Source organism: Balaenoptera musculus, chromosome 10 (genome assembly GCF_009873245.2).
Source record: "Balaenoptera musculus isolate JJ_BM4_2016_0621 chromosome 10, mBalMus1.pri.v3, whole genome shotgun sequence".
NCBI classification, from domain to species: domain Eukaryota; kingdom Metazoa; phylum Chordata; class Mammalia; order Artiodactyla; family Balaenopteridae; genus Balaenoptera; species Balaenoptera musculus.
In genome coordinates this window covers 68,131,320-68,157,795 of record NC_045794.1, presented here as the reverse complement: position 1 = coordinate 68,157,795, position 26,476 = coordinate 68,131,320, and the positions used below count along the sequence as shown (strand labels likewise).

Sequence of the window (26,476 nt, the reverse complement as noted above, 5' to 3'; positions counted from 1 at the left end):
GAGTAGGAGAGACTATTTGTGTTTTCCCTGGGATCTGCCCTGTCAATCACACCTCTAAATGCAACTACAATAATTAGCGCCTTTAATCAATTTCCAGACCTCTTTGTTCCATAGACTGTAAAGTTCAGGGAAGGCATTTCATGAGTGAGACTATTGTGAAGACTCATAAATAATATCTTCCACGGCAGTGAGCGTGTGCGTGAGGAAGGAGAGGGAGGTTCCCCTGTTCTCAAGCTTTCAAATCCTGTCAGTGGTGGAGGCAGCAACACAATCAGAACTATGTCTTTGAAAATCTAAAACATCACTTAGCTCTCTCCCAGATGCCTTAGTGCCCCTATCATATTAGCTCTGTTGGCATTTGGAAGGAAGAGAACTTCTAAGGCATTTTATTTTCCATGAACTTGGAGCCACGTGCAAATACAAATTTTTTTTTTCTTTTTTGATGAGGAGTCCCTGCTAATATTTAATAATGTGATCCTGTGCTATGAAAGCAGTTTCTCCGATTGAAGAATAAACATAGGCAACATTCTAGGGCAGGCAAGGCCGAAAAACTTATTATTATTATTACTATTTCACCTGAATAATACTAGTCTGAGGCAACTAGTTTCATGGAAAATGTGTGTGGACCCGCACGCATAAATAAACACTGCCAGAAAATTGCAGAAACATTGAACATCCACTCAAGGACCAAAGAAGAAAACTGCTAGACTCATTAATGACACATCTTTCAGGGTTATTGGTCCTTAGGAGACCAGCTATTTTAACTTTTTGGTCTTCTTACATTTGTTAGAAGTTATGCTGAAAACTTTTGTACCTGCCCAGAGGAAGGGACAATAAACAAGAAAACAAAATCTCCGTTACCACCAGGAAAAAGAAAAACTAGTGATCTGATGAGACGTGGTAAAAGAAAAATCTGGAAAACTGGTAGTTTGATAGAATTTGGTGACCATTTTTCCTAAAATGAAATAAAAATTTAAGGAAATGTGATGTTGCACTTTGACCATCACCACTCCTAGAGTTCCAGTACACTGTAAAATCTGTTCTCCTAATTTCCATCTTCATCTTCGAGATTGCAGTAGCCTCCCAGGACTTTGTCTTATGCATAAAGTTATTATCCCCTTTTGTATCAGGTCTGTTGTAAATGTTCATTATAATCACTGCTGCTTAATTTAGCAGATGGTTGGAACTGAACAGTTCTTCTCGGAGGAATTAAGTATGGTTATGTCATTTCCCAAGTTGATTTAAAAGAAGTAATTTGAGATCAAGCAATGTTTCAGTTTCCGTGCTAGTTCAGAATCATTGTCATAGATGTTTTCTTTTCTCCACCTCTATAATTTTGAATATCTAAGATGAACTGCGTTGATGTTCCAATTTTTTATGTTTAATATTCTTCAACAAAGAAATAAAGATGAATAAATTATTGTACCCAAATCCCACATTTTACTATATGATTGGTCAGGAGTCCCCAAAGGAATTTTCCTATTGTGTTTGCGTTCTCATCTGTTGTCAGCAAATACAAGGTGGATAGAAATTATTTCTCACAGCAAACTTCTGATCCACCTCCCATGAATACCTTGCACTGCTCTCAAGATATCGGTGGTCAGATATAATTAGCACGAAACAGAGAGGCTTCATCTAAAAAAATGTCATCTATGTTTTTTGTTCAATGGATATTCAATTGGCTGAGAATTATTTTAGCAGGATCACACATTTTCAAAGACAAGAAACTGAAAAGGAGAGATTGTTCCTAGTCCCCAGTCTGTCTCTAAATAACAGGGTCCTTCTCCCCACCCTAGCATCTCTTCCAAAAAGGAAGTATTCTTAAACCAAGATTTCACCGTTCATAAGGACTTATTCTTAAATGTTATTCAACTGTTTTGAACTTCCAACTTCTATGCTCTCCCAGCCACCTACTGTTCCTGTTGATTTTTACTTTGGACACTACAGGAAGCAAAAGAGGGGTAATATTTGAGGGTGGGCATAGAGGGTTGATACACTCAGGGGAGCTCATTACTATGCCATTATATTTTGTATATAGAAGCTTTCTTCTGAGGAAGTAAAGAATCTTAATTTCAAACAGGAAGTCAGCTTTGCAATTGCCCTGTGAAACTGGCAAGCTATATTAAAACAGGCAGACATCTTCTAGCGAGTGCTGGGATTGTAACAGAAGGTAGTTAGGTGACCTGGGTTTGTGTTTGTGTCTGTCACTTGCTAGCACTTTAGACTTCAGATTTCTCTGTTTTCATATCCTCTTCATAACCACAAATTATGGCCATGAAGAGGAACAGAATAGCGTATGTGTATAATAATGTGTATGAATAATATATACACATTATTTTATATATGAATATTTATATATTATATATATTCATATATAAAATAAGGTATATCATATAAATAAAATAATGTGTACATAAATAATATATATAAATATATATATAATAATGTGGATACATTCCATATATATTCAGACATTCTCTATGAATGATAAAAATACTGTTTGTGTAAAGATATTTTTAACATTATTATTGTCAGTAACCTCTCCCCTCTCTGCAGAGAAGTTGAGAGAAAGGAATGGTAAGATGCCATCCACGGGCAGCCTTGTGCCCTGCCTCAGATGGTTTTCACGACTGCTGCTTCCCTCCTCGGCACCTCCCAAGGAGATAAAGGAACAGATGTACACTCTTCCCTGTGCTTGGTCAGCTACATGCTTTGTATCCCAATCATGAGGATGGCAGCTACTGTGGTGGTGATAAATAGTAGTCCAGCCTGGCTGAAATAGGTTTGCAGCTGGCTTCCCAAGAGAAACCGTCTCTCAGCCTGGCAGAGGGGAAACGGCATAAGTTTTATAGTCAGACAAGCTCATTTTCTAATCATGGTTTATCGCTTATCTACCAGCAGTTGAATCCTGGGCAGTTACTCAATCCTTGTAATTCTTGTAATCTTGATTCCCTCCTACTAGATTAAAAAGAACTGAACTACCCTTTTAGGATATTGTAAGGCTTAAGTAAGAAATCAAAGTGAAGCTTCTGATGCAGTTTTGATCACTAAATAGGTCTTTAATACATGGTATATCCTGTCTTTATTCCATCTTCAATACTTTTTCTATTCTTCTGGCAGCATCCAAGAAGCTATCAGGACCATTCATTGCAGACTCCTTCTCTCTGAACCAGTATTCCTCAGCCCATCCCCCCACAAACCAGCATCTCCCCTAGAAAAAGTGTTTGGTTTTTCTTCCTATAAACTTCAATGACATTCATTGGAAAAGTTATCCTTTTGTCATAATTTCTTGTGATCCAAAGTAGCTTTCCTATTAATTCTTTATTAGGATTATTATTGTATTTTGCAAAACAGACGATGGGAGAAAGCGTCTCCCATAAGAGCTAAAGAGCTCTTATGTGCTTTTCCTTTACACCGCAGCATTTTGGTTTATAAATTTTTGTCTCAACCTTAGTTTCATTTGAAACCAAGGAAAGCTTTTCATCTGCAGCCTGTTCTTTTATAAGGATTTACAAACGTTTATAGTCAGTTTTGCTGTCAGTTTGCATTTATTTTTCTTGAGTTCCCTAGTGGTTATGCCAAGAATATAATCGGTTGTGTGATTCACAGATAAATTTTTCTAGCAAACACTGATAAAAGAGTGATGGTTATTAAAATTTCATATGATAAAGAGTTAATTCAAAGAATCTGAATTTGAAACTATATGAGACCTTCAAGATCACTTGCTTCGATACCCTATTTTTAAACAGCTACCGTGATAGAACATTTGCAAATGTCATGGCGTGTTCTACTAAATGCATCACATATTGTCTAAATTCCACATGATTTCCATTTAACAGATGAAAAAGTTGAGGATCTGAAAGGTTTAATAAATTTTCCAAGGTCAGGTGGCAGAGAAAGATCTAGACACTGCTGATTCTTAACCTTGGCTCTTTTCACTAAGCAATGATTATTTTTTTATGTGAGAGGAAACTGAAACCGAGGGCTCATCATTGATTGGAAGGGGGTGATGGAGCTGGGATGAGACATCTCGGCTCTTGAAAACCCAATTTAGTCTGCATTTTGACCTTATCACCATTAAGATATTACGAGATGGGCTTCCATAATATTTTTCTTGAGGGTTTTCATCTATATTGAGGAATTAAACACAAACATGGTTCCCTGTCTTTCTACTTTGTCTCAGTTTTCCATTTGTGTTCATGTTTTCTTTTTCATAATTCTCCACTTCTAATTCCATTGTATTATTTCTTTTCATTACATAGGGCCTTTTAAATCTTCTCCATAACTTGAGGGATAGGTAAGGAATGAATGAATGAAGTATAAATAGCCCTATAGAGAAGTGAAAAATGCATGAGCAGGGCTTCCCTGGTGGCGCAGTGGTTGAGAATCTGCCTGCCAATGCAGGGGACACGGGTTCGAGCCCTGGTCTGGGAAGATCCCACATGCTGCGGAGCAACTAGGCCCGTGAGCCACAACTACTGAGCCTGCGCGTCTGGAGCCTGTGCTCCGCAACAAGAGAGGCTGCGATAGTGAGAGGCCCACGCACCGCGATGAAGAGTGGCCCCCATTTGCCGCAACTAGAGAAAGCCCTCGCACAGAAAAGAAGACCCAACACAGCCAAAAAAAAAAAAAAAAAAAAAAAATACATGAGCAAATGAAATAGTTTAGGGCTCTAAAAAATGTGATGTTTTGAATATAAATGATGCTTCTTCTCCTCTCTGCCCTATACTTCACTCTCCTCTATATGTTAAAGCATCATGGTGCACTGCATGTCCTGGAGAAGTAGAGCCAGGCTGAGGTCCACAAGAAGTAACCAGGAACACTTTGGGAATTTTTACAGCAATTGCGTGAACAACCTTGATTTGCTCAGGCCTTTTCACCCACCGCTTGGTTGGATCCAGGTTCTGATTTAGGGCTCTTTACGCTGGCTTTCAATTCTACCTCCAGTGCTTGGACTTGATGGCTGAGTAAGTCTGACTCTCCGGGTTTGGGTCGTCCCAGCTTTCCCAGGCCTTGGCTGAAGCATACTACTAGAGCCTTCTTCTCCTTTCTCCTTCAGGATCCATTCCTCTCCTGGCCTAGCCCCCAGTTCTCAAAATCCTGCTCTCTGCTCAATGGAAATGTGTTCAAGCCAAGACTGTTCGTCCCTGTTCATCAGACATATTTCCCCAAGGCAGTGATGAATTTATCCATGTCTTTCCAACATTATATGGTCTCCTCAGCATAGTAAACGTTAACACAATGCAAAGCACAATTTTTAAAAATCCAGGAGGTTGGTAAAGAATGTGGCCATAAAGTAAAATGAAAGTCTTTATATGAGCAGTAACTTTGATGTGGGTGTCATAGACATAGCTAACCACTTGATCACACAGCACCAGGGATCATCTTCAATTCAAGGGGAAAAGAAGTAGAAGTGTATTGTGCCACCTATCTTACCTCCCAAATGCTCATGGTGCCCACTCCTGCTACACCACCTTTCCTCTCTCAGCCTGTATCTATGGCCTCACAGGGAGTTCCCTATAGTCAGTTGACAGAGGGAGAGAATCCTGGTTTACAGATGGTTCTGCACAATATGCAGGAACCTCCTAGAAGTGGACGCTGCAGGATCACAGTTCCTCGCTGGGACATCCCTGAAGGACAGTGGTGAAGGGAAATCCTCACTGAGGGCAGGGCTTCAGGCAGTGTACCCGGATGTTCACTTGGCTTGGAAAGATAATTAGCCAGACATGCAGTTATATACCAATTCATGGACTATGGCCAATGGTTTGGCTAGATGGTCAGGAAGGAATATGATTGGAAAACTGATGACAAGGAAATTTGGGGAAAATTGATGACAAATATTTGGATAGACCTCTCTGAGTGGGCAAAAATGTGAAGATATTTGTGTCCCATGTGAATGCTCACCAAAAGGTGACTTAGCAAAGGAACACTTTGATAATTAAGTGGAAAAAAATGACCTATTCTGTGGGTACCAGTCACCCTCTTTCCCCAGCCACCCCTGTCATCACCTAATGGGCTCATGAACAAAGTGGCCATGGTGGCAAGGATAAAAGTCATGCATGGTGTAAGCAACATGGACTTCCACTCACCAAAGCCAATCTGGCTGTGGCCTTGCTGAGTGCCCAATCTGCCAGCCGCAAAAGACCAGCACTGAGTCCCCCATATGGCACCATTCCTCAGGGTGATCAGCCAGCTACCTGTAGCAGGTTGACCATATTGGATGGCTTGCATCATAATAAGGGCAGCATTTTTTTCTTATTGGAATACACACTTACTTTGGATATGGATTTACTTTCCCTGAAATGCTTCTGCAAAACCACCATCCGTGGACTTATAGAATGCCTTATCTACTGTCATGTTTTACATTGCTTCTTATCAAGGAACTCAATTCACAGCAAGTGAAGATTGGCAATGGGCCCATGCTCATGTAATTCACTGGTCATCCTGAATCAGCTGGTTTGATAACTGGTGGAATGGCCTTTTGAAGACTGAGTTACAGTGACAGCTAGATGGCAATACCTTGCAGGACTGCAGCTAGGTTCTCCAGAAGGCTGTATATGCTCAGAATCAGCATCCAATATATGGTGCTGTCTCTCCAATAGCCAGGATTCATGAGCCCAGGAATCAAAGGGTAAAAATGGAAAATTCACTACTCATCATTACTCCTAGTGACCCACTGGCAAAATATTTGGTTCCTGTTCTCTTGACCTTATGCCCTACCAGCCTAGAAGTCTTATCCAGAGAGAAGAATGTCTTCACCAGGAGACACAATAATTCCATTGAACTGGAAGTTAAGACTTCCACCTGGCCACTTTATACTCCTCATGCCTCTGAATCAACAGGCAAAGAAGGGAATTATGGTGTTGGCTGGGGTGATTGACCCTGACTATCAAGGGAAATTGGACTATTATTCCATAATGGAGGTAAGGAAGAGCATGTCTAAAATACAGGAGACCCTGTAGGGCGTCTCTTACTACTACCATGCTCTGTGATTAAGATCAATGGAAAACGTCAACAACCTAATCCAGGCAGCACTACTAATGGCTCAGAAGCTTCAGGAGTGAAGGTTTGGGTCACTCCACCAGGTAAAGAATCACGACCAGCTGAGGTACTTGCTGAAGGCAAAGAAAATACAGAATCGGTAGTAGAAGAAGATAGGCATAAATATCAGCTACGACCATGTGACCAGTTACAGAAACATGGACTGTACTGTCATGAGTATTTCCTCCTTATTTTGGTATGGATATTTGTGTGTGTGTGTGTGTGTGTGTGTACAACTTGTGATGGCTAATTTTACATGTCAGCTTGACTGGGCTACGGGGTGTTCAGACATTTGGACAAACATTACCCTGGATGTGTCTCTGAGGGTGTTTCTGCATGAGATTAACATTTGAATTATAGACTGAGTAAAACACAGTGCCCTCCCATGGGTGAACTTCATCCAATCCACTGAGTGTCTGAATAGAACAAAAGGTTGAGTAAGGGAGAATTTGCTTTCTCTGCCTGACTGTCTTCAAGCTGGGACATAACTATTCTGCTGCCTTTGGACCCAGACTCAGACTGGAACTTACACCTTCCACACTCCTGGTTCTTGGACTTGAACTCGGACTTGGACTGGAACGGTATTGTTCCAGCTGATGGTATTATCAGCTCCCCTAAGTCTCCAGAAGATCTTGGGACTTCTCAGCTTCCACAATCTTGTGAGCCAATTCTCCTCATGAGCCAATATATCCTGTTCATTCTAGTTCTGTTTCTTGGGAGAACTCTAATATACCTGTTCAACATTTAATCATTACTTGTCACTTTATATAAAATTATTTGTGAGATCATTTATGGTCTGACTACATGTCCCCTGAGTGTATTACAATAGCAATAGCTATTGTTAGTATTATTACAATGTAGTAATTACCAAACTACCCACTACAGCAACAGTAATGACATCCAACCGTTGTTTTACACCTAAAAAAATGTCAGGCACTGTTTTTAGTACTTTATATGTATTAATTCATGCAATCCCTACAACAAACCTGTGAGTTAGATATCATTATGATTCGAATTTACAAGTAAGGAAACCGAGGCACAGAGGGATTAATTAACATACTCAAATATTGGGTTGGCCAAAATGTTCGTTCGGGTTTCTCTGTACCATCTTACAGAAAAACCTGAACGAACATTTTGGCCAGCCAAATTCATGCTGCAGCCAGGACTTGAAACCCAGCAGGCTGGACCTAGATCTCTATCATGCAAACTGTAGCTTATATTATTTTGCTTTGGAATTCCATAATGGAGGGCAGTAGTCTTCACACTATATTCTCCGCACCTAATACATCAGAAAGGTAGCTTGAAAGTATAGTAGTAAGTAAGTAAGTAGTATCCTGAAACTAGACCTATTGGACATGAATCCCAGTCTAACTCAATCACTTTTAACTGTGTGATTGGAGGCAAGTTACTTAACCTTTCTGTGCCTCAGGTTTTTCACCAGGATTTTTGTTACAATTAAATAAACCAACACTTATAAAGTGCTTAGAACAGTATCTGGCGTTTAGTAAGTACTCAGTAAATGTTAAGCTTTTCTAATGATGCTGGTTTTATTCATCAATTTATCCATTCCCATCACCCAGAAAAAGGCATATAATAGAGACTCAATAAATATCTGATAAATTAAAGAATATATTTGTTTTATTCCACATTGCATTCTTTTATCTGGCAACAGTACTGCCCACTTTCCTTCCATTCACCCCTTCATCACCTATAATGTATGAGGCACTGTGCTAGAGGCTAGGGTGACAGAGCGAATAAGACATGATGTTGCCCTTGAGGCACTTGGAGCTGAGTACATAAACTGACATAATACACAGAATATGGTGTCATGAGTGGAATAACATTCTAACCTGAACCTTATGGGAGGACAGAGGGTGGAACATCTATCTAACTGGGAGGGAGGGGGAGGGGGGCCACCACCAGCAGCAATGTAAACGACCTTCTGCTGTGAGCTAGCTACTTGTACTAAGGGAAGTAGACTGTTCTCATAACCATTTCCCCAAATATCAAGATAATGCTGCTAAGGACACTGGTTTGTTAGGATGAGCAAATTCAGGTGCGACCTTACCGGTGGAAAGATTAGATTGCTACCTACTTCCTGCCTATTGAACGGATGCCAGGAAGGGTCTCCTGGCCCCCACAACTCTTCTTATACAACTGAGACCAAATAGGTTCTAGGCCTAAGGGAAAGAAAGAGGGCACGTCAGTCAGAAAGGCATTTGCCTGCTAGTGACTAAATGCCCAGTGAAGACTGCCTTACAGATGGGGGTGATTTTTCTCACATAACAGGAAGTCTGGCAATAAGCAGGTATTGGCCTTGATTCAGCTGCTTAACAATTTTATCAGGAACTCAGGTCTTTTCCTTTCCTCTAAGGTGCTAGCTTTGGCTTTTATATTCATCACCCCATGGTTGCAAGACGGCTGCTCTCACCTTCAGATTTCACTTTCCTATTCAAGACCTGAAGGGGCAGTTAATATGCCAGCCTTTTATGAAGAAAGCAAAGCCTTTCCAGAATTCTGCCTAGCAGACCTCTGCTTGCATTTCATTGTCACATGGGCACTGCCAGCTGGACTGGAGCCTGGAAAAGCCAGAGACAGTACTATCACAATTCGCTTAGACGAGGGGTTGGTAAACTTTTTCTGTAACAGGCCAGATAGTAAATATTTTAGGCTTTGTAGCCCATACAGTCTCTGCTGTAATCACTCAATCCTGCCATTCTAGCCACCATAGACAATCTATAAATGACTGAGTGCTGCTGTATTCCAGTAGCACTTTATTTGTGGACACGGAAATTTGACATAACTCTCACATATGATGAAATATTATTCTTTTGATTTTTTAAAAACCATTCAAAAATGTACAAAACAATCTGAGCTCACAGGCTATATAAAAACAGATGGCGGGCCTGATTTGGCCCAGGAGACCATAGTTTGCTGACCTCTGGCTTGGACCAATGATAATCCATCAACCGGATCTGGGCAAAAATCTATGACTAAGTTGGTGTTCTCATAGTTGAACTATTAGAGAAATGACTACTGGATAGGGAACTAACAATGCAGCAATAAAGGGTAGCTTTAATTTTCTATATGAAATAGGATGTATATAAAGTACTTAATGTATGATGAGGACATATTTTAGTTCCTTTCACTTTCCTCCATTTTCATTTAAAATTCTTTCTTATTCATAAAGGCCTTTTCTCTGCTCCATGAAAACAGCTGTTATCCAGACTCTGATTTTTAAAGAATTAATATCAGGAAAATTTTTTTGGGGGGGGCGGGTATCTATCTTTCAGTCAACAAGGGATTGATTACTTCCTGTTGCTGCACTTTAACGGAAAGCTAAAGAGCCCTAAAATTTATGAACTAGAAACTCTATTTAAGTTTCATAAATGTTTCACAGTTTTCTTCCTGGCTTCCAGTGGTGAGGGAAATACAAACGGAAACCTAGCATAGAGAAAGATATCCTGCGTTCTGCTTTTGCCCAACCTCATTATACATTCTCCACTTATAAGAGAGAAGAAAAAAGAAAAGATTTGTAACAAGCAAAAAATAGGCTCCCTCTTTATATATTTAATTACAAAGGCAATTTCCTTTATAGCCTACTTACAGGAATACCTCTTCACATGTTGCCAAAAGTATCACAACTTGTTTATTCAAAGGTTATGTGTGAATGAGAGCTTTTTGATATTAATCAAGTAATTTGCTAGCATTGCTGGGAAAAGGAAAAAGCTTTATCCTGAAAAATGAAACAGCCCATTAATCATGTTCACTCTATTGAAGACAATTATGGAGAGACAGAGGGCAAATAGACCCTTCAGATAAGAAATTCCTAAACTGATGAAACTTTTAATAGGGTTTGGCAGAGAGTTCTGCATAGAAAGTGATGAAGTAAACTAACTTTAATCAACTTACAAATTCGATATAACAGGTATTTATGGATTCAAAAGTTACCGCTTGATATTAACCGAAAAAACCCCAATGAATATGCCAAATTCAAGAGCAAAATTCTTGCATATGGACTTTTTTGTTGGTGTTCATTTATTATCTCCAGTTAAAGTTAAAAGGTGAAACAGAATATGACTGTCCTTAAACATCTGTCTCATTTTTTTGGTTCCCTCAGCATCACACTCTTTGTAGGTTTGAGACTGGGTCTCCATCCATCAAAATTAAATTCTGCAGTAGGAGGCGTTTAAAACTATTTGAATAACTGTAGCTGAATAGATAAGGTTGCAAGATAAGGGATATGAAAAATAACTCTGTTCTGAGGCAATATGGTACATTAGGAGGGGTCCTTTTCTGGCATGATGAATTGCAACATTCCATTAGTCAAACACCAACAAAGAGTTAAGTTTTATAAGCCAGGCATTATCTGAATTAGTTAATAACATTAAAGCGAATTGAGAGAAAAGAGAAAAAGTTTCCAAAATATTGTCAATTATTTCCTCAATTCGTTTGCAAACTTCATTGTTACTAAAATTAAAAATTTTTTTAAATGGTATGATGTTAGCCATCAGGGAAATGCAAATAAATACCACAATGAGATATCACTTCCCACCCAGTAGGATGTTATAATGAAAAAACAAGAACATATCAAGCATTGATGAGGACATGGAGATGTTAGACTCTCATATATTGCTGATGGGAGTGTAAAGTGGGGCAGCCACTGTGGAAGACAGTTTGGCAGTTGCTCAAAAAACTAAATGTACCAATCCAAAAATGGGCAGAAGACCTAAATAGACATTTCTCCAAAGAAGATATACAGATTGCCAACAGATACATGAAAGAATGCTCAACATCATTAATCATTAGAGAAATGCAAATCAAAACTACAATGAGATATCATCTCACACCGGTCAGAATGGCCATCATCAAAAAATCTACAAACAATAAATGCTGGAGAGGGTGTGGAGAAAAGGGAACCCTCTTGCACTGTTGGTGGGAATGTAAATTGATACAGCCACTATGGAGAACAGTACGGAGGTTCCTTAAAAAACTAAAAATAGAACTACCATACGACCCAGCAATCCCACTACTGGGCATATACCTTGAGAAAACCATAATTCAAAAAGAGTCATGTACCAAAATGTTCATTGCAGCTCTATTTACAATAGCCAGGACATGGAAGCAACCTAAGTGTCCATCATCGGATGAATGGATAAAGAGGATGTGGCACATATATACAATGGAATATTACTCAACCATAAAAAGAAATGAAATGGAGGTATTTGTAATGAGGTGGATGGAGTTAGAGTCTGTCATACAGAGTGAAGTAAATCAGAAAGAGAAAAACAAATACAGTGTGCTAACACGTATATATGGAATCTAAGGAAAAAAAAAAAAAAGGTCATGAAGAACCTAGTGGCAAGACGGGAATAAAGACACAGACCTACTAGAGAATGGACTTGAGGATATGGGGAGGGGGAGGGGTAAGATGTGACAGGGTGAGAGAGTGGCATGGACATATATACACTACCAAATGTAAAATAGACCGCTAGTGGGAAGCAGCCGCATAGCACAGGGAGATCAGCTCGGTGCTTTGTGACCACCTAGAGGGGTGGGATAGGGAGGGTGAGAGGGAGGGAGACGCAAGAGGGAAGAGATATGGGAACATATGTATATGTATAACTGATTCACTTTGTTACAAAGCAGAAACTAACACACCATTGTAAAGCAATTATACTCCAATAAGATGTTTAAAAAAAAAAAAAAACAACTAAATGTAGAATGGTCCTATGACCCTACAGTTTTACTCCTATGTATCTATCCAAAAGAATTGAAAACACGTGTTCACATGAAAGCTTGTACATAAATGTTCGTAGCAGCACTAATCATAATATCCAAAAAGTGGAAACAACTCAGTTTTTAAAAAATGGTGTGATAGAACCTAGTCCTAAAGAAATTTTCAAATATTTAAAAAATTCTAGGTAAACCATCATCTTTGAACATTTTGAGTACACTTTTTAAAAAATTTTATTTATTTACTTATTTGTTATACAGCAGGTTCTTATTAGTTATCTATTTTATACATATTAGTGTATATATGTCAGTCCCAATCTCCCAATTCATCACACCACCACCACCCCCTTCTCCCATTTCGAGTACACTTTTATAAGATCATGTAGTGGAGAAAAAAATATATTAACAGCAGATGTCAGAGTCACCTGGTAAGGGAGGAACTGACTTTGATTAGAGCAGGAGTTTTGAACTCAAATGCCTCTAGAGGCTGAGCAGAAGCGGGGGGGTGGGGTGGGGGAGGGGTGGGGTGGGGTGGGGACCGTGACCCACCTGCGAATAAAGTCCTATCTGAATGGAACAGCCCACAGAGATGTGGTCCCAGTTGCCAGATATTTTGTATTTCAAGGAAAACCAGAAACCCAAGTTTGTTTTTATTTTTGTTTTTTTTTAAACTCTAGATTCCTAAATATTTGTTCACACTTTAAAAAACATGTGTGGAGGCTAAATTCAGCCTATAGGCTGCCAGTTTTCAAACTCTGTTTTACGAAAAACACCTGGATAATCAGCTTTCCTTATAGGAGGACAGGTCTAGAGGCCTTTGCATAAGCAGGTAACTGGAGTTTTGAGATTAGGATGAGCACAGGAGAGAGGACCCCCTGAGAGGGGAGTGAAACCTGAGGAGAGACGTAACCAGTGAGAAATCCCACTTGCCGGGAGAGGCTAGAGAAATACAGAAAACAAGGCTGTTCGTTCATATTCAATTTTAAGTTATTTGATTAAAACCACTGTGCCACCAAAACCTTTAAAGCTGGCCACATACACAAATGCAAATGGTTTTAGTGGAAATCAGAAAAGAGTCTGCTCTGAATGGCAGAGCAGTAAGAAGAAAAAGCCAAGAGAGAAGAGTGGAAGCCGAGGCTCAGAGCCTCAGGATGTGAGAGGCAGGTATTCACAAGAACTAGGGAACTGCATCAAACATCCCATAGAAGATGGGGAGGCCAAACATCGGCTGAGCTCAGCTGACACCTGAATTGCAGGAGAAAGCTGCAATTGGTACACTTTAATTAGAAGCAATTCATGCCAACCCCCCACTACTGACAAGTAAAGAAAGAGAAAAAAGTGACTGGAAAAAAGCTAAATTATTTTTGTGACCCATGTATTCTCATTGTACAATTGAATGATCCTCTCCTCCTCTTTCTACCCTCTCACGATGTAGGGATGCAGGTGGAATTGGTCTCTAGTTTTCAGTGAAAGTCTTTCAGACGGAAACACTCCTCAATCACATCTGATCCTCAGAGACTAAGGGAATAATGGTGTATTGATTGCGTCCATACCCATCAATGCCTGCCCAGGATTTAGACTAAAGTCATAAAATTAGGAGAAAGACCTGCTTTTGTACTGAACGTGATCTTGAATGAGTCGTATGGCCATTCTAAGCTTCTGAATCCTCATCTGGAGCTTGGATTTGAGGGTAATTATGATTCTCTTGTCTACTTTGTTAAATTGTTTTCAAGAGCTAAGTATAAAAATGATATGAAGCCTTTTGAAAACTGCAAAACGCTCTGCATGCAAAAAAGATAATTACAACAGGAACACAAACTTGAGAGTGAAAAAATGAAATAATTAACTCTCTTCATTCAGATTTATATCTATGGGAAGGACCCCACTGCCCTGCAATTCCAAGGAGCAAGTTGAATGCCATGTATGGCATATAACATCACCCAGGGAGCTAAAGCCAATGGAGAAAGGTGATATAATTGGGGTGCTCCAGTGGTCACCTCATTTTCAGCAGTGCTTAGAATTACTGAGTGTGTTGCTTCCTGTATTAGAGAATTCGTATTGCTTAATCATTTGGTTAATGTCTCCAAGATGAAATACGTTTAAAACTAAAATATTTAAAGGTCATTTTGGCAATTTCTCTTATCCTGAAAATGGAGAGCAACAAATCTACATTTGCCATGTCTTCTCATGATCTGAGTGGTATTTCTTTTCCAGAATGAGGACAGGAAAGTGCCCTAGATAAAGGAGTGATTCAGCTTGGTTGTTGACAGGCACAGAGGAGAGTGTGAAGAGATATGCCAAGGTGTTTACAACAGTAGCTTAAGAAGTGCCTGCCCTCATCTCCTTTGGACGCTTGCTTGTCTGGATTTAAATCGCTCACTGAAGGACAAAAGCTTTGATCTCACTGTATTTCCTCTGCTAATCAAAACATTTCAAAGTATGTCTCAATCCTCATGACTTCCTCTCCTGAAGGATCAAATGAACAGACACTTATGTTTGAACTCAAGTTTAGTTATAGACTTTCCAGCCACATAGTGAGTGAGTTAGAGTGAGACTGTGTGTGTGTGTGTGTACATGGATGTGTGTGCAAGCACGTGTGTGTGTATAACAGAGAGAAGGTGGACAAGTTTGGTGAAAGGGAATCACACAGATTAGTCAATGATCATAAAAACTTGTAGCAAATGTATTTACTGTTGTTACACTGCAACAGGGAAATGGCATGTTATTCATATTTTACAATTATTCTCTGGCCTATAAAAAGCTTTCATCTAGCTAGTGCACTCCAAATAGAAGAGCCTCAAGTAAAATAAAGGATAAAACGCTAGCCAGGGGCTTCCCTGGTGGTGCAGTGGTTAAGAATCCTCCTGCCAATGCAGGGGACACGGGTTCGAGCCCTGGTCTGGGAAGATCCCACATGCCGTGGAGCAACTAAGCCCGTGCGCCACAACTACTGAGCCTGCGAGCCACAATTACGGAGCCCGAGTGCCACAACTACTGAAGCCCGCACGCCTAGAGCCCGTGCTCTGCAACAAGCCACCCAATGAGAAGCCCATGCACCACAACGAAGAGTAGCCCCTGCTCGCCACAACTAGAGAAAAGCCCGCGTGCAGCAAGAAAGACCCAACACAGCCAAAAATAAAAATAAATAAAATAAATAAATTAAAAAAAAAAAACCCTAGTCAATTTCATCATGAAGGATCACATCCAATTTGGTTATGTCTACTGAAATCTTGCACATTGTGCCTGTTGAAATCGCTAATGAACTTTGGATCACTGATCCATCATGGCCAGGTCAGAAGAAATAACCAAGCAGTGTCATCAGATGACAGGAATGGATCTTTAGAAATGGTTTCATCGACCCTAATGCTTCTCTGTACCACTTTTACTTAGACCAGCTGTGTTTTGTTAGGCATGGTTCATAAATTTATCCTAAAATGAAGAGTTCATGTCTTAAATCAGGGACCCACACTGAGTTTAGTGATTAGGAGTTTCAGTTAGTAATATCTTCCACGTATGCAATCCATAAAGAATCCATGAGCAAATCTTTGCTGGTGAGCTTTGTGTCTACCCTCTCCTCCAAAGAAGAGATGTTTCACAAACTCTAGATGGCTGGCATTGAGCCATGTAAGATGTAACCTGTAGCTAGGACTCGACACTTTACCTGCTATGTTTGATCCCTGTGAATGTGTAAGCTAAGCTATGTCATTTGACTGCTATAAACTACAGCTTCTTCATTTCAAAGTGCAGAGGTCAAACCTAATATTCTCTCCTGCTAGTGAGCAGGAGAGAATATTAGAATTTTTAAAAAAATTTATTTGTTTTATTTGTTTATTTATTTTTGCCTGCATTGGGTCTTTGTTGCTGCGTGCAGGCTTTCTCTAGTTGTGGCAAGCGGGGGCTACTCTTCATTGCAGTGGGTGGGCTTCTCATTGTGGTGGCTTCTCTTGTTGCGGAGCATGGGCTCTAGGTGCGCGGGCTTCAGTAGCTGTGGCATGAGGGCTCAGTAGTTGTGGCTCACGAGCTCTAGAGCACAGGCTCGGTAGTTGTGGCGCGTGGGCTTAGTTGCTCTGTGGCATGTGGGTTCAGGTTGCTGTTATGATTTCCATGAATATCACTTTGTGGCCACTTGAGAAATAGTAGCAAACTAACTTATCTTTAGCATCATTCACAGAGCAAAATTTTGGAATGAATACAAGTCCAAGCAAAAATTAGTTCTATAAACAGAAGTGACAAAAAATTAACTGATAAAGTTCCTTGACTCACATTATAGAGAGATATGCTTTGCCAGTATAATCACATTTTATTAATATCATCAGTAGGGAATTGGGAGAATAGACCCAATGGGATATAATAAAACAATATTGATGTACCCTTCTATATCATTTAATGCAAAATTATTCAATTGAAATCTAATAGAATACTATGTAGTAACAGCTAAATACTTGGTGGTATAGGACAGATTTCTAAAAAGATACTTTAAAATATCATAATTCCAGTGAAATTTCCCAAACAGCCATCATCACAAAGTATAGGCAAAGGAACATTTACAGAATAATAGTCTATTGCAAAGGAAACATAAAATATCCAGACATTAAGCATAACAACATTTTAAAAATAACACAAAAAGAACTAAAAATGAAAACATATTGAGATTATTAATTGGCTTTATGTAATTTAATAAATTGATGTCGGCAGAATTAAAAAGCTAATTATCGCCAGAGTCAATATGGCCATTACTTGCTAAATGAGATTAGAAAAGGGCCTACATTAAAATCAAAGGTAGCGACTTCCCTGGTGGCACAGTGGTTAAGAATCCTCCTGCCAATGCAGGGGACAGGGGTTCGATCCCTAGTCTGGGAAGATCCCACATGCTGTGGAGCAACTAAGCCCGTGCGCCACAACTACTGAGCCTGCGCTCTAGAGCCCGTGCGCCACAACTACTGAAGCCCGTGTGCGTAGAGCCTGTGCTCTGCAACAAGAGAAACCACCGCAATGAGAAGCACGTGCACCACAACGAAGAGTAGCCCCCGCTCTCCACAACTAGAGAAAGCCTGCACGCTGCAACGAAGACCCAACGCAGCCAAAAATAAATAAATAAAATAAATAAATTAATTAAAAAAAAATCAAAGGTAATCACTTGTTTCTATTCCTCACACACAAACTCACCCCTCTCCTCCCTCACCAATTCTGATTCTCTGGTAACAAATGATCTTTTACACAATACTAGAGGAGTGTCCAGCTGAAAAAACAAAAGGCATTTTAATTCTTTTATGACATTTTTAGTATTTTTGGAAAGAAATTACTTTGCTTGATTTCTCTCTCAATATGTTTTTTAAACTTTCATTATAGTCTCTAGCTGCTCAATGATGTTGCCAAGAGAAAGTTCTCAGAGGAGTTATTTTGAGTCTCTGGGATGGAAAAGAAAGATACATGATAGAAAATTATTAGAAAAAGTGCTTCTAGGAGTCTTGAGCTATTACTGAAATATAGAACTCTATTCTCTCCATCTGACTTGAGAATGGCTGATAGCTTTGTCTTGAATGAGGGCTATTCCTGTCAAATCCAAAGGAGGTAGGAGAGAGAGGTAGGTACATGTGGCTAATGTACAATCAATAATAATCATTAATTTGTAGTAGTTATAATAAGGGTTGCTGATATCAATAGATTTTCTGTGTTCAGAAAAGATGACATAGTTTCATTTTATTGGTGAACTATAGAAAAGTGTTAATATCCCAAGCAGGGCCAAATTCCCTACTTCAAACACCGTTCTGGTAAAAATGGCCATATTTAGAAGACCCCGATTCTCTAGTTCTGATCCTGGAGGAAAGCACAACTCTATTCTGCTGAGAGACATGGGTACAGCACATTCAGGAGTCAGTTATAAGGAAAGCTTGAGTTGTTGTTGAGTAGAACATAAAATACAATAGACAAGGTAAAAACTGACAGAGAATTCGATTATCCTGTTAAAATTTTTATATAATAACAAAATTATATATTGCCTAATTCCTTGATTATAGGATAAAATTTAGCTATAAGGATTTTATTTTATGCCAAACACCCTGTGGATGTGTGAGGTTATGTTCCAGCTTTACAATTAAGGAAACCAGGGCTCAGAGGTATGAAATAACCTGTCCATGTCCCAAAGCTAGCAAGCAGCAAGCTTGTCCCCATGCTGCCCTATGCTCACATGTCCTGTGTCATGAGAGCACTCAGGCAGTGAACCTGAGTCCGGAGGTGGTTTCCCCGCCTCCTTTGGTATTTCTCTAGCTATTCCATCTTCCACAAATCACATTCTCTGCCTCTCTTACTACAGATTGATCATGAAGATGAAAGGAGGTTGCTATGGTCTGGATATTTACATTCCACCAAAACTCATATGTTGAATACGTAACGCCCATAGGTGATGGTATTAGGAGGTGATTAGGTCATGAGGGCAGAGCCCTCATGAATGGAACTAATGCCCTTATAAGAGAGGCTCCAGAGAACTCTCACCCCTTCCATCATGTGAGGGGGCACAGGAAATCTGCTACCCGGAAGAGGGCCCTCACCCGACTATGCTGGCACCCTAATCTTAGACTTCCAGCCTTCAGAACTGTAAGAAACAAATTTCTGTTATTTATAAACTACCCAGCTTGTGGTGTTTTGTTATAGCTGTCCAAACAGACTAAGACAGGTAAGGCATGAAAAACATCTGAACAATTTAGACTGTGAGAGCCAAACAAGACTTCAGTGAACATGTAACTAAAGCCATTTACTTTCCACCTGAGGAGTATAAGGCCCCCAAGGTAAGTGATTTAACCAAGTTCCCAAAACTAGTTAGTGGCAGTTATACAACAGGCTACAGAAATGTTAGATATTAAGTCGTCTTAGTATATGAAATAATTGCATAATTGATTCTATTCTAAAATCAGGGTAGAGTTTTAACTTGGATTGAGGCACTACGCTCTGAAACCAGTGAAGGCAGGGGCCATGTCTTTCTTTTCTCACATTGTTTTTCTAGTCTGGCACACTGTGGAGTAGAAAAACATAAAATAGACCATAAATGAAAATTACATCTACTATTTGCTCATGATCAACATGATATTTTTGAAAATCACTTTCTAAAAAGTTGAGATTTGGGGATGCAATGACTTTTCATTTGATGTTTTCACACATGAAAGTGATGACAGTTTTCACATAGTATACATTTCCAGTACAAAGAAAGGAAATGCATCTAAGACTTGGTTATTCTCTTACAAGGGAAAAACTGGGTTTCTGTGGATAATTTAAGAATTGCAATCATTCCAATTCATTTCTATGTACCTTTGGAATATGATTTTTGACTTAATTTAAGTATTATTTCCAATACCATAGAATTTGCTTCCTACTATTTAACACTCAACTCAGTTTAATGAAGGGGTATTGCTAGAAAACTTGGCTTAAGCATTGGAACTGCCACAAGCTGAAATGGCAATGCAACCAGGGTAACTCTGTTATACTTAGTTTTGTAGTAGAGAAAGGTGCGTAGCAGGATTTTAACCTTCTTCCTGTGTGATTTTGGGTGGTCTTCCTGCAGAATGCAATCAGAGAAGACTTTGAATTGGCTTTCATTCCCTCTGCCACTTCACCACATATTGACCTCTTGTTGTTGTTATTCCATAGAGATTTGAGATGTATTTTGCCCCCTGGGGTACTGCAGGAATTTGAAGCTTCTTGTTCACTTGAAATTTCTGTGAAGTTTTTCTCCTAAATTTTCCAAAACATTCCCCCAACTTCTTACAACTGCTCTCTGATGTTATTGTGTTAGTTCATTGTCTACTTCCAAAGAGTGGAGTGAAGAGCTTTTGTTTAGCAAGTAAATCGTGGATCAAATGAGAAAGTTCCAAATATGTGAGACAACTTGATGAGGTCATTAAAAAAAACCTAAAGGAATCTACAAAGTTAATATCTAAAATGGTGTTTGGGAAAAGTTTCTGGAGATTTCCAGCTTTCTCATCGGTCTGTTAAAATCCAAGACAGTATAAGTGTTGTTGCTGTAGACGATTTTAAAAAGGCTTATAGGGCTTCCCTGGTGGCGCAGTGGTTGAGAATCTGCCTGCCAATGCAGGGAACACGGGTTCGAGCCCTGGTCTGGGAAGATCCCACATGCCGCGGAGCAACTGGGCCCATGAGCCACAATTACTGAGCCTGCGTGTCTGGAGCCTGTGCTCCGCAACAAGAGAGGCCGCGATAGTGAGAGGCCCGCGCACCGCGATGAAGAGTGGCCCCCGCTTGCCACAACTAGAAAGTCCTCGCACAGAAACGAAGACCCAACACAGCCATAAATAAATAAATTAAAAAAAAAAAAGGCTTATAAACGTATTTGTTATCAATGCTTTATTGTTGAAAACAAAATCGAAATTCTCTGGCACATAAAACAATTATTTCTACAAAAGGAAAGCCTACAAATCTTGATAATTTATACAAATAACAGTTTCTCAAAAAATAAAATTTTAATTTAGTAAACTTGTGCTCTATATTTTTAGCACTGTCTGCAATAATCCACCATAAATCCCTGAGCGGAGACATTTTTTGACCATGTTCTATAGACCCCCTTAACCCTCCCCCCCAAGGTGGTCAGTTACTAAGCCCAGCCCTGTAGTGAAAGGTGTCAGGGACATTTAGTTGTTAATGATCCATGCATTTTATGACACAGGCCCAATTATTAATGCTACTTGGGAATTGGGTCAACATGAAGTGCCTCTGCTGTGCCATCAGCGAACCTACCAAGAACCAAGTGTGTGAAAAGAAGAACAATAACAATAAAAAGACACAAAATGTTAAGACGAGGAAGTCATCATAGGTCAATAACTATTTAAATAAATAAAAATGTTAGAGACTGAATTCACCTCTATATCCTTATATTAAATTCCTTTTTTCCTTTATTAATTTTTTTTTTTTTTTTAATTGCCAATGCACTACAAGATGAAAAATATACTTCAACTCACGCTTTTGGTTTGACCACGTGTTTGTTGTTGTTAAACATTAAATATCATTCTGAAAACACAGTGATTTAATTATAATTTAACTTTTGGCCCTTCAATGAAATGTTTACCAAATAATATACATATTAGGAGGGCCTTCTTTTAATGCCATCAACAAATCTCTCTCACTATGTTGCCCTTCTCACCAAAACACTAATGCCATAGGAACACTACTTTAATTCTTTATCCCACCTTATTCAGATATGCAGCAAAACATATAAAATACGAAGAAAACATAATATGATCTATTTGCATGTCCAGCTTCCCTTAAATGGAGACGCTGACCATATATACACGGAATGTGAAAGGACAAGAAAAAAAGCTAATTTTAAGTTGCAAAGAACTGGTTTAATGAATCAAATTTTGTTATTTCGCTATGGTAGAATAATAAATAAATAAATATGTTGGGTATTGTATAGCTACTTTCTCTAGGAAGAAGTTGAGAGTGGATTGTTGTTTTTACAAAGTTAATTTTTAGTAGCAAAGTTTGACTGCAAGTCAAAAAATGTTCAGTAAATGCTTCTCTCTACTTCCCTTATAGTCTTTTACTTGTGAAATTATCACTGAAGTGGTTACTAATAGGTAATGAAATAAAATGCCGAATTTGCTAGTGAAAAATAGTTTTCAACTGTGAAAAGCACTTGGCAGGAGACCTAGAAACACGTGGGCTAATGCTATAGTCTACTGCAGCTTAAAATAAGTCATTTTTTATGTCTTTTGGGAAGAACAAAGTATGATTAAAAATAATTCCTCAAAAACTTATCAGCACTGCTGTTTAGGTACCTATTAGAAAGTGATTAGCATTTCATACCAACTCTTTCCAAAATATAAAATCGTTGGCAACCATCATTATACACCCTCGCGCAGACTTGATTTTTAACCCACCAACATCTGGAAGGCACAAAGCATCTTCCCTTTTGTCTAATAGCTGCTGGTTAGTTATTGGAACTAGACCATTTGTTAAGCTTCCTTTTGATTTACTGCCTTAGCATGAGCGTTAACCAGGAATAGCCATTTTAAAAGGCAATTTCAAAAGCCTAAGAATTAATACAATGAATCCTCCTAGGCAGTTTTGGGAAAACGTCGGTGACGTCAAAGTAAAAAATGCCTGCCTGGAACGCATAAGGCCTCCCCAGTCCCTCCTACAACACCAGTGAGAAACATGGTTTGCTCTGTTCTGTATACCCTTTTCAGAACATGAAAAGCAAAGGATGCCCAAATGACGGTGACATCTAAATCATAAAACGTTATGTGCACTAGTCAGGAAACAAATGTAGACTCTGACAGATCCTGACACAGTATTAAAAAAAAAAAAAAAGTTTTCTAAGTTTTAGACATTGATAAGCAGGCTGTCCCAAAGAGGGAAGACAGCAGCGTCAGGACAACCGGCCAGCTCACCAGGATTCACACGACACTTGAATCACTGCGTGTGAACACTTGACCGTAATAGTTTACCGTGGCTGAACAGAAATTCTGACTTCCTCTCACAGTGTTTAAGGAACAGTATAATTTCTAAATTAGCTTTCAAAATTGAACAAAATTTGAAACTCAGACTCCCCTCCCCCCTTTAAGAATGCCAAAAGATCCTGTTCTAAGTGCTCTGGTTTACAGTTCTATGGGTAACAATTACATCCTGCAGGAGGTTTCCAATGTTTCTCTTTTTGGTGTTAACGGCTGTGCCCACAGCAAAGTGGATACTTCCAGAAGTGGCAGTGACCTCAGTGACCTCTGCCCCCGGGTCTTGAAGTCCAAACTAGATCTTGTCATAGCACTGCTGGGAAGTTCTGTTCGTTAATGAAGCCGGCTTTCAAATATGGAGGAGGATGAGGTACGGCCCTCCTGTGTCAAGTCTTGGAAGTCTTCAAGCCTTGCTTTTCCATGATGTTCCAGAGCTTGCGGAGATTGGACTGCGTGATGATGTCATCCGGCTTGAGCTGCAGCGCCCGCAGGTAGTTGGCCTCGGCCTTCTGGAGTCGTCCATTGAGGTGCAGGATGGCTCCCAAGTTCATCAGAGCAGCCGGATACTGGAACCAGAGAGAGGAAGGAAAACGATTAAGAGGCCATGGCAAGCTTTCCTTCATGGAAGACAAAAATCTTCATCCATTTATGCAAATGATCCCCTTATGTCTGGAGGCATTTTATGGAAGCAATGTAGCAATTTATACAAATAGATAAAACAGGAAGGGAAAAAAAGGTTTTCAAACAGCTGCTGTGTACTTTGTGCTTTAAAGAGGGCAGGCAGTTAGGGAGGTAGCTTTTTCTTTAATGAGAAAGTATAGGTTACCTATGGAGACCTAGTAACCTAGTCACACTGTACTTTCTTGAGAAAAAAGTTAAACGGGATACAATTTTAGATGGAAAGAATTGAACTTTTTTTCAACTCAATGCCAAGAAATAAAAAATTAAGTGGGAAAAGTTGACAAATCTATGTCTACCCATTCTTTGCTTTCTCTCCTTAGCAATATTCTAGGCCATTTCGGCAAACATATATAAATAAGTAAAATATATTGTAAAATTTTACTTATGTTTTCAGGGTGAAAACCCTGAAAAAAATTCAAATGCAATCACTAAAAATGCTTTCCAAATTTAACTCATGTAGTTTAACGAGATAAAGTTCTAATTTTTAAGTCAAACAGCTTTTAAACTTCTAATGGTCGATGTTTACAATCAATATAGCAATATAGTATGTAGCACTAGTTTAATACAAGGGTTTCCAACCCCAAATTCTCAAACATAAGTTAACAACAACAAGGCCTTCCCAAAGGAAAAAACACTTTGCTTGTTATCTACGAATATTGTTATCTTGTCTTGTCCCTGGAACTTCCTGGCTAACAAAGGGCAGCTGATACCTTGGCAGTTACATAAATGTATATTTCAAACATCAGATAAAACTAAAATTGTTTATGCTAAGATTATGTTTTCATTTTACAGATGGTGTCAACTATTAATTGTCTTGGCAACTATGATACAGCCTAAAATAATTCACAATTATTTTTACGGTTTAGTGTTTTCACAATGCAAGCATTTTTTTCAGCTGAATTCATATGACTCCACTCTTTACTGTAAATACAATTATTTCTGAATCAAAAACAATGTTGGGGGGAGGGTTGAATAGCTCAGAGTAAATCAGCTGGGAAAAGATGATCAGATTTGGATTTGAAGAGATCAGGATTTGAGTTCTTGCTCAACCACCGGCTGTGACCTTGGTGAGGTCCCCTAACATATCTGTGTCCCAATTCTTTCATTTATGAAATACTGAATAAACATCAACTTTTTTGCATGTTGTTAGAAAGATAAAATGAGAAAATAAATGTAGCATAGTATTGATACATGCACATAATAAACACTCTACAAATGTCAAGTTCACTTTTTCTTGTCTCATTTTGCTTGAGGTCTAGCACATGCATGTTTATGATTTTTATGTTGTTATACGTACTTTATAATTTTTATTTCAATGGCTGCATAACATGTCTCTTTGGATGTATACCAAAGTTGTCTTAAGTCTTCAACTGCTGGGTATTATTTTCCGACTCTTCTGTATCCTTTTTTCTTTTCCAAAAATAATGTTGCAAATATAAGCTATTCCTGACCTTCGAAAACCTTTTGGTCAGGATGACTCCATACTTATCAAGAAAAATACAGATGGTCAACTTCTAATTTTAAACACCAATCCAAATAAACATAGCTCTAAATTACATGAGCAGTGACTAGCTCCACATTGGAAACCTAAAATAACACCACCTACTCTGTCTTCCTAAAAGAACTTTGTTATCATACCACCCATTGTTAATACTGAGTTTCTTGATGCTGGGACACATTTCTGAATTATGTCCACTCCCAGAGCTTAGCATGACTGTCAATAAACAGCTACCAAATTGAAGGCGAAGTGTGTTCACAGCCTGACTTACTGGAGATGCTAAGTAGATAAAATGTTCAGACTTCCTGCTATCCTGAGTGGGAAGAGAGGAAATGGGGAGGGAGAACCACGGCTGGAGACCATTCCCTACTAACCAGAAATAGAAAAGGCCCAGTGATGGGGCTGAGAGAAACCAGATGGCTCTGTGGGGTAGTGGTCATTTCTTGAACCACTTTATTATCAGAGTCTATACCTAACTATAATTGCAACTCAAGGGGATTACTAAAAACACTCAGAGGTTACAGAATCACACTGCCTAGGTTCCAATGCCATTTCTGCTCCAGTGACATGTGCACTTAGGAAGCACTGAGACCACAGCTTCTTCTGGAAACGGGATGAGAACAGTACTTGCTTCACAGGATTGTTGATGAGATTACATGAGGATACAAAGTTACTGTCTTTTCCCTCTTCTTTTCTGTCTCCTCATCATCTCACACACACAAAGTAGGATCTTCTTGTCAATATGCCTGAATGACCACTGAGTCCAGATGCTGAGGATTTGTGAACTGGCTCTGCCTATACTAGGTTTGTAGCCTTTCTTAGGTTAAACCTGGAAAAGACAGCTGTGAAACCAGGTGGTGAAGTACATACCAAGCCACATAAATAGGCTTTACTACTGTTACTAAATTGCAGCCTGGGGTCCATCTGTCCTTAGATTACTTTGAAGTCACCTTTCTGCTATCAAGTGATGAAAAAAAGTTAATATTATTCAAAGAAAACACAATTAGGAAGTTATATCTGTTATCAAAATGAGTTCGGAATGCTAATTATAATGGTGTTT

General features: G+C 39.1%; 1 protein-coding gene across 6 annotated transcripts in view; it reads right to left on the bottom strand.

Moving 5' to 3' along the window:
* The window catches only part of TMTC2 (transmembrane O-mannosyltransferase targeting cadherins 2), an 889,490-nt gene that overhangs the window by 454,115 nt on the left and 408,899 nt on the right, over positions 1-26,476 (bottom strand). Inside the window, exon 12 of one of the 6 annotated variants that reach the window (XM_036865957.1) lies at positions 21,137-23,803. The exons of the other annotated variants lie outside the window; for them this stretch is intronic. Coding sequence (XP_036721852.1) covers positions 23,624-23,803 — 180 coding nt within the window. The 3' untranslated portion in view covers positions 21,137-23,623. Of the gene's footprint in view, positions 1-21,136; positions 23,804-26,476 lie in introns of those variants that run through there. 6 annotated transcript variants of the gene reach the window in all.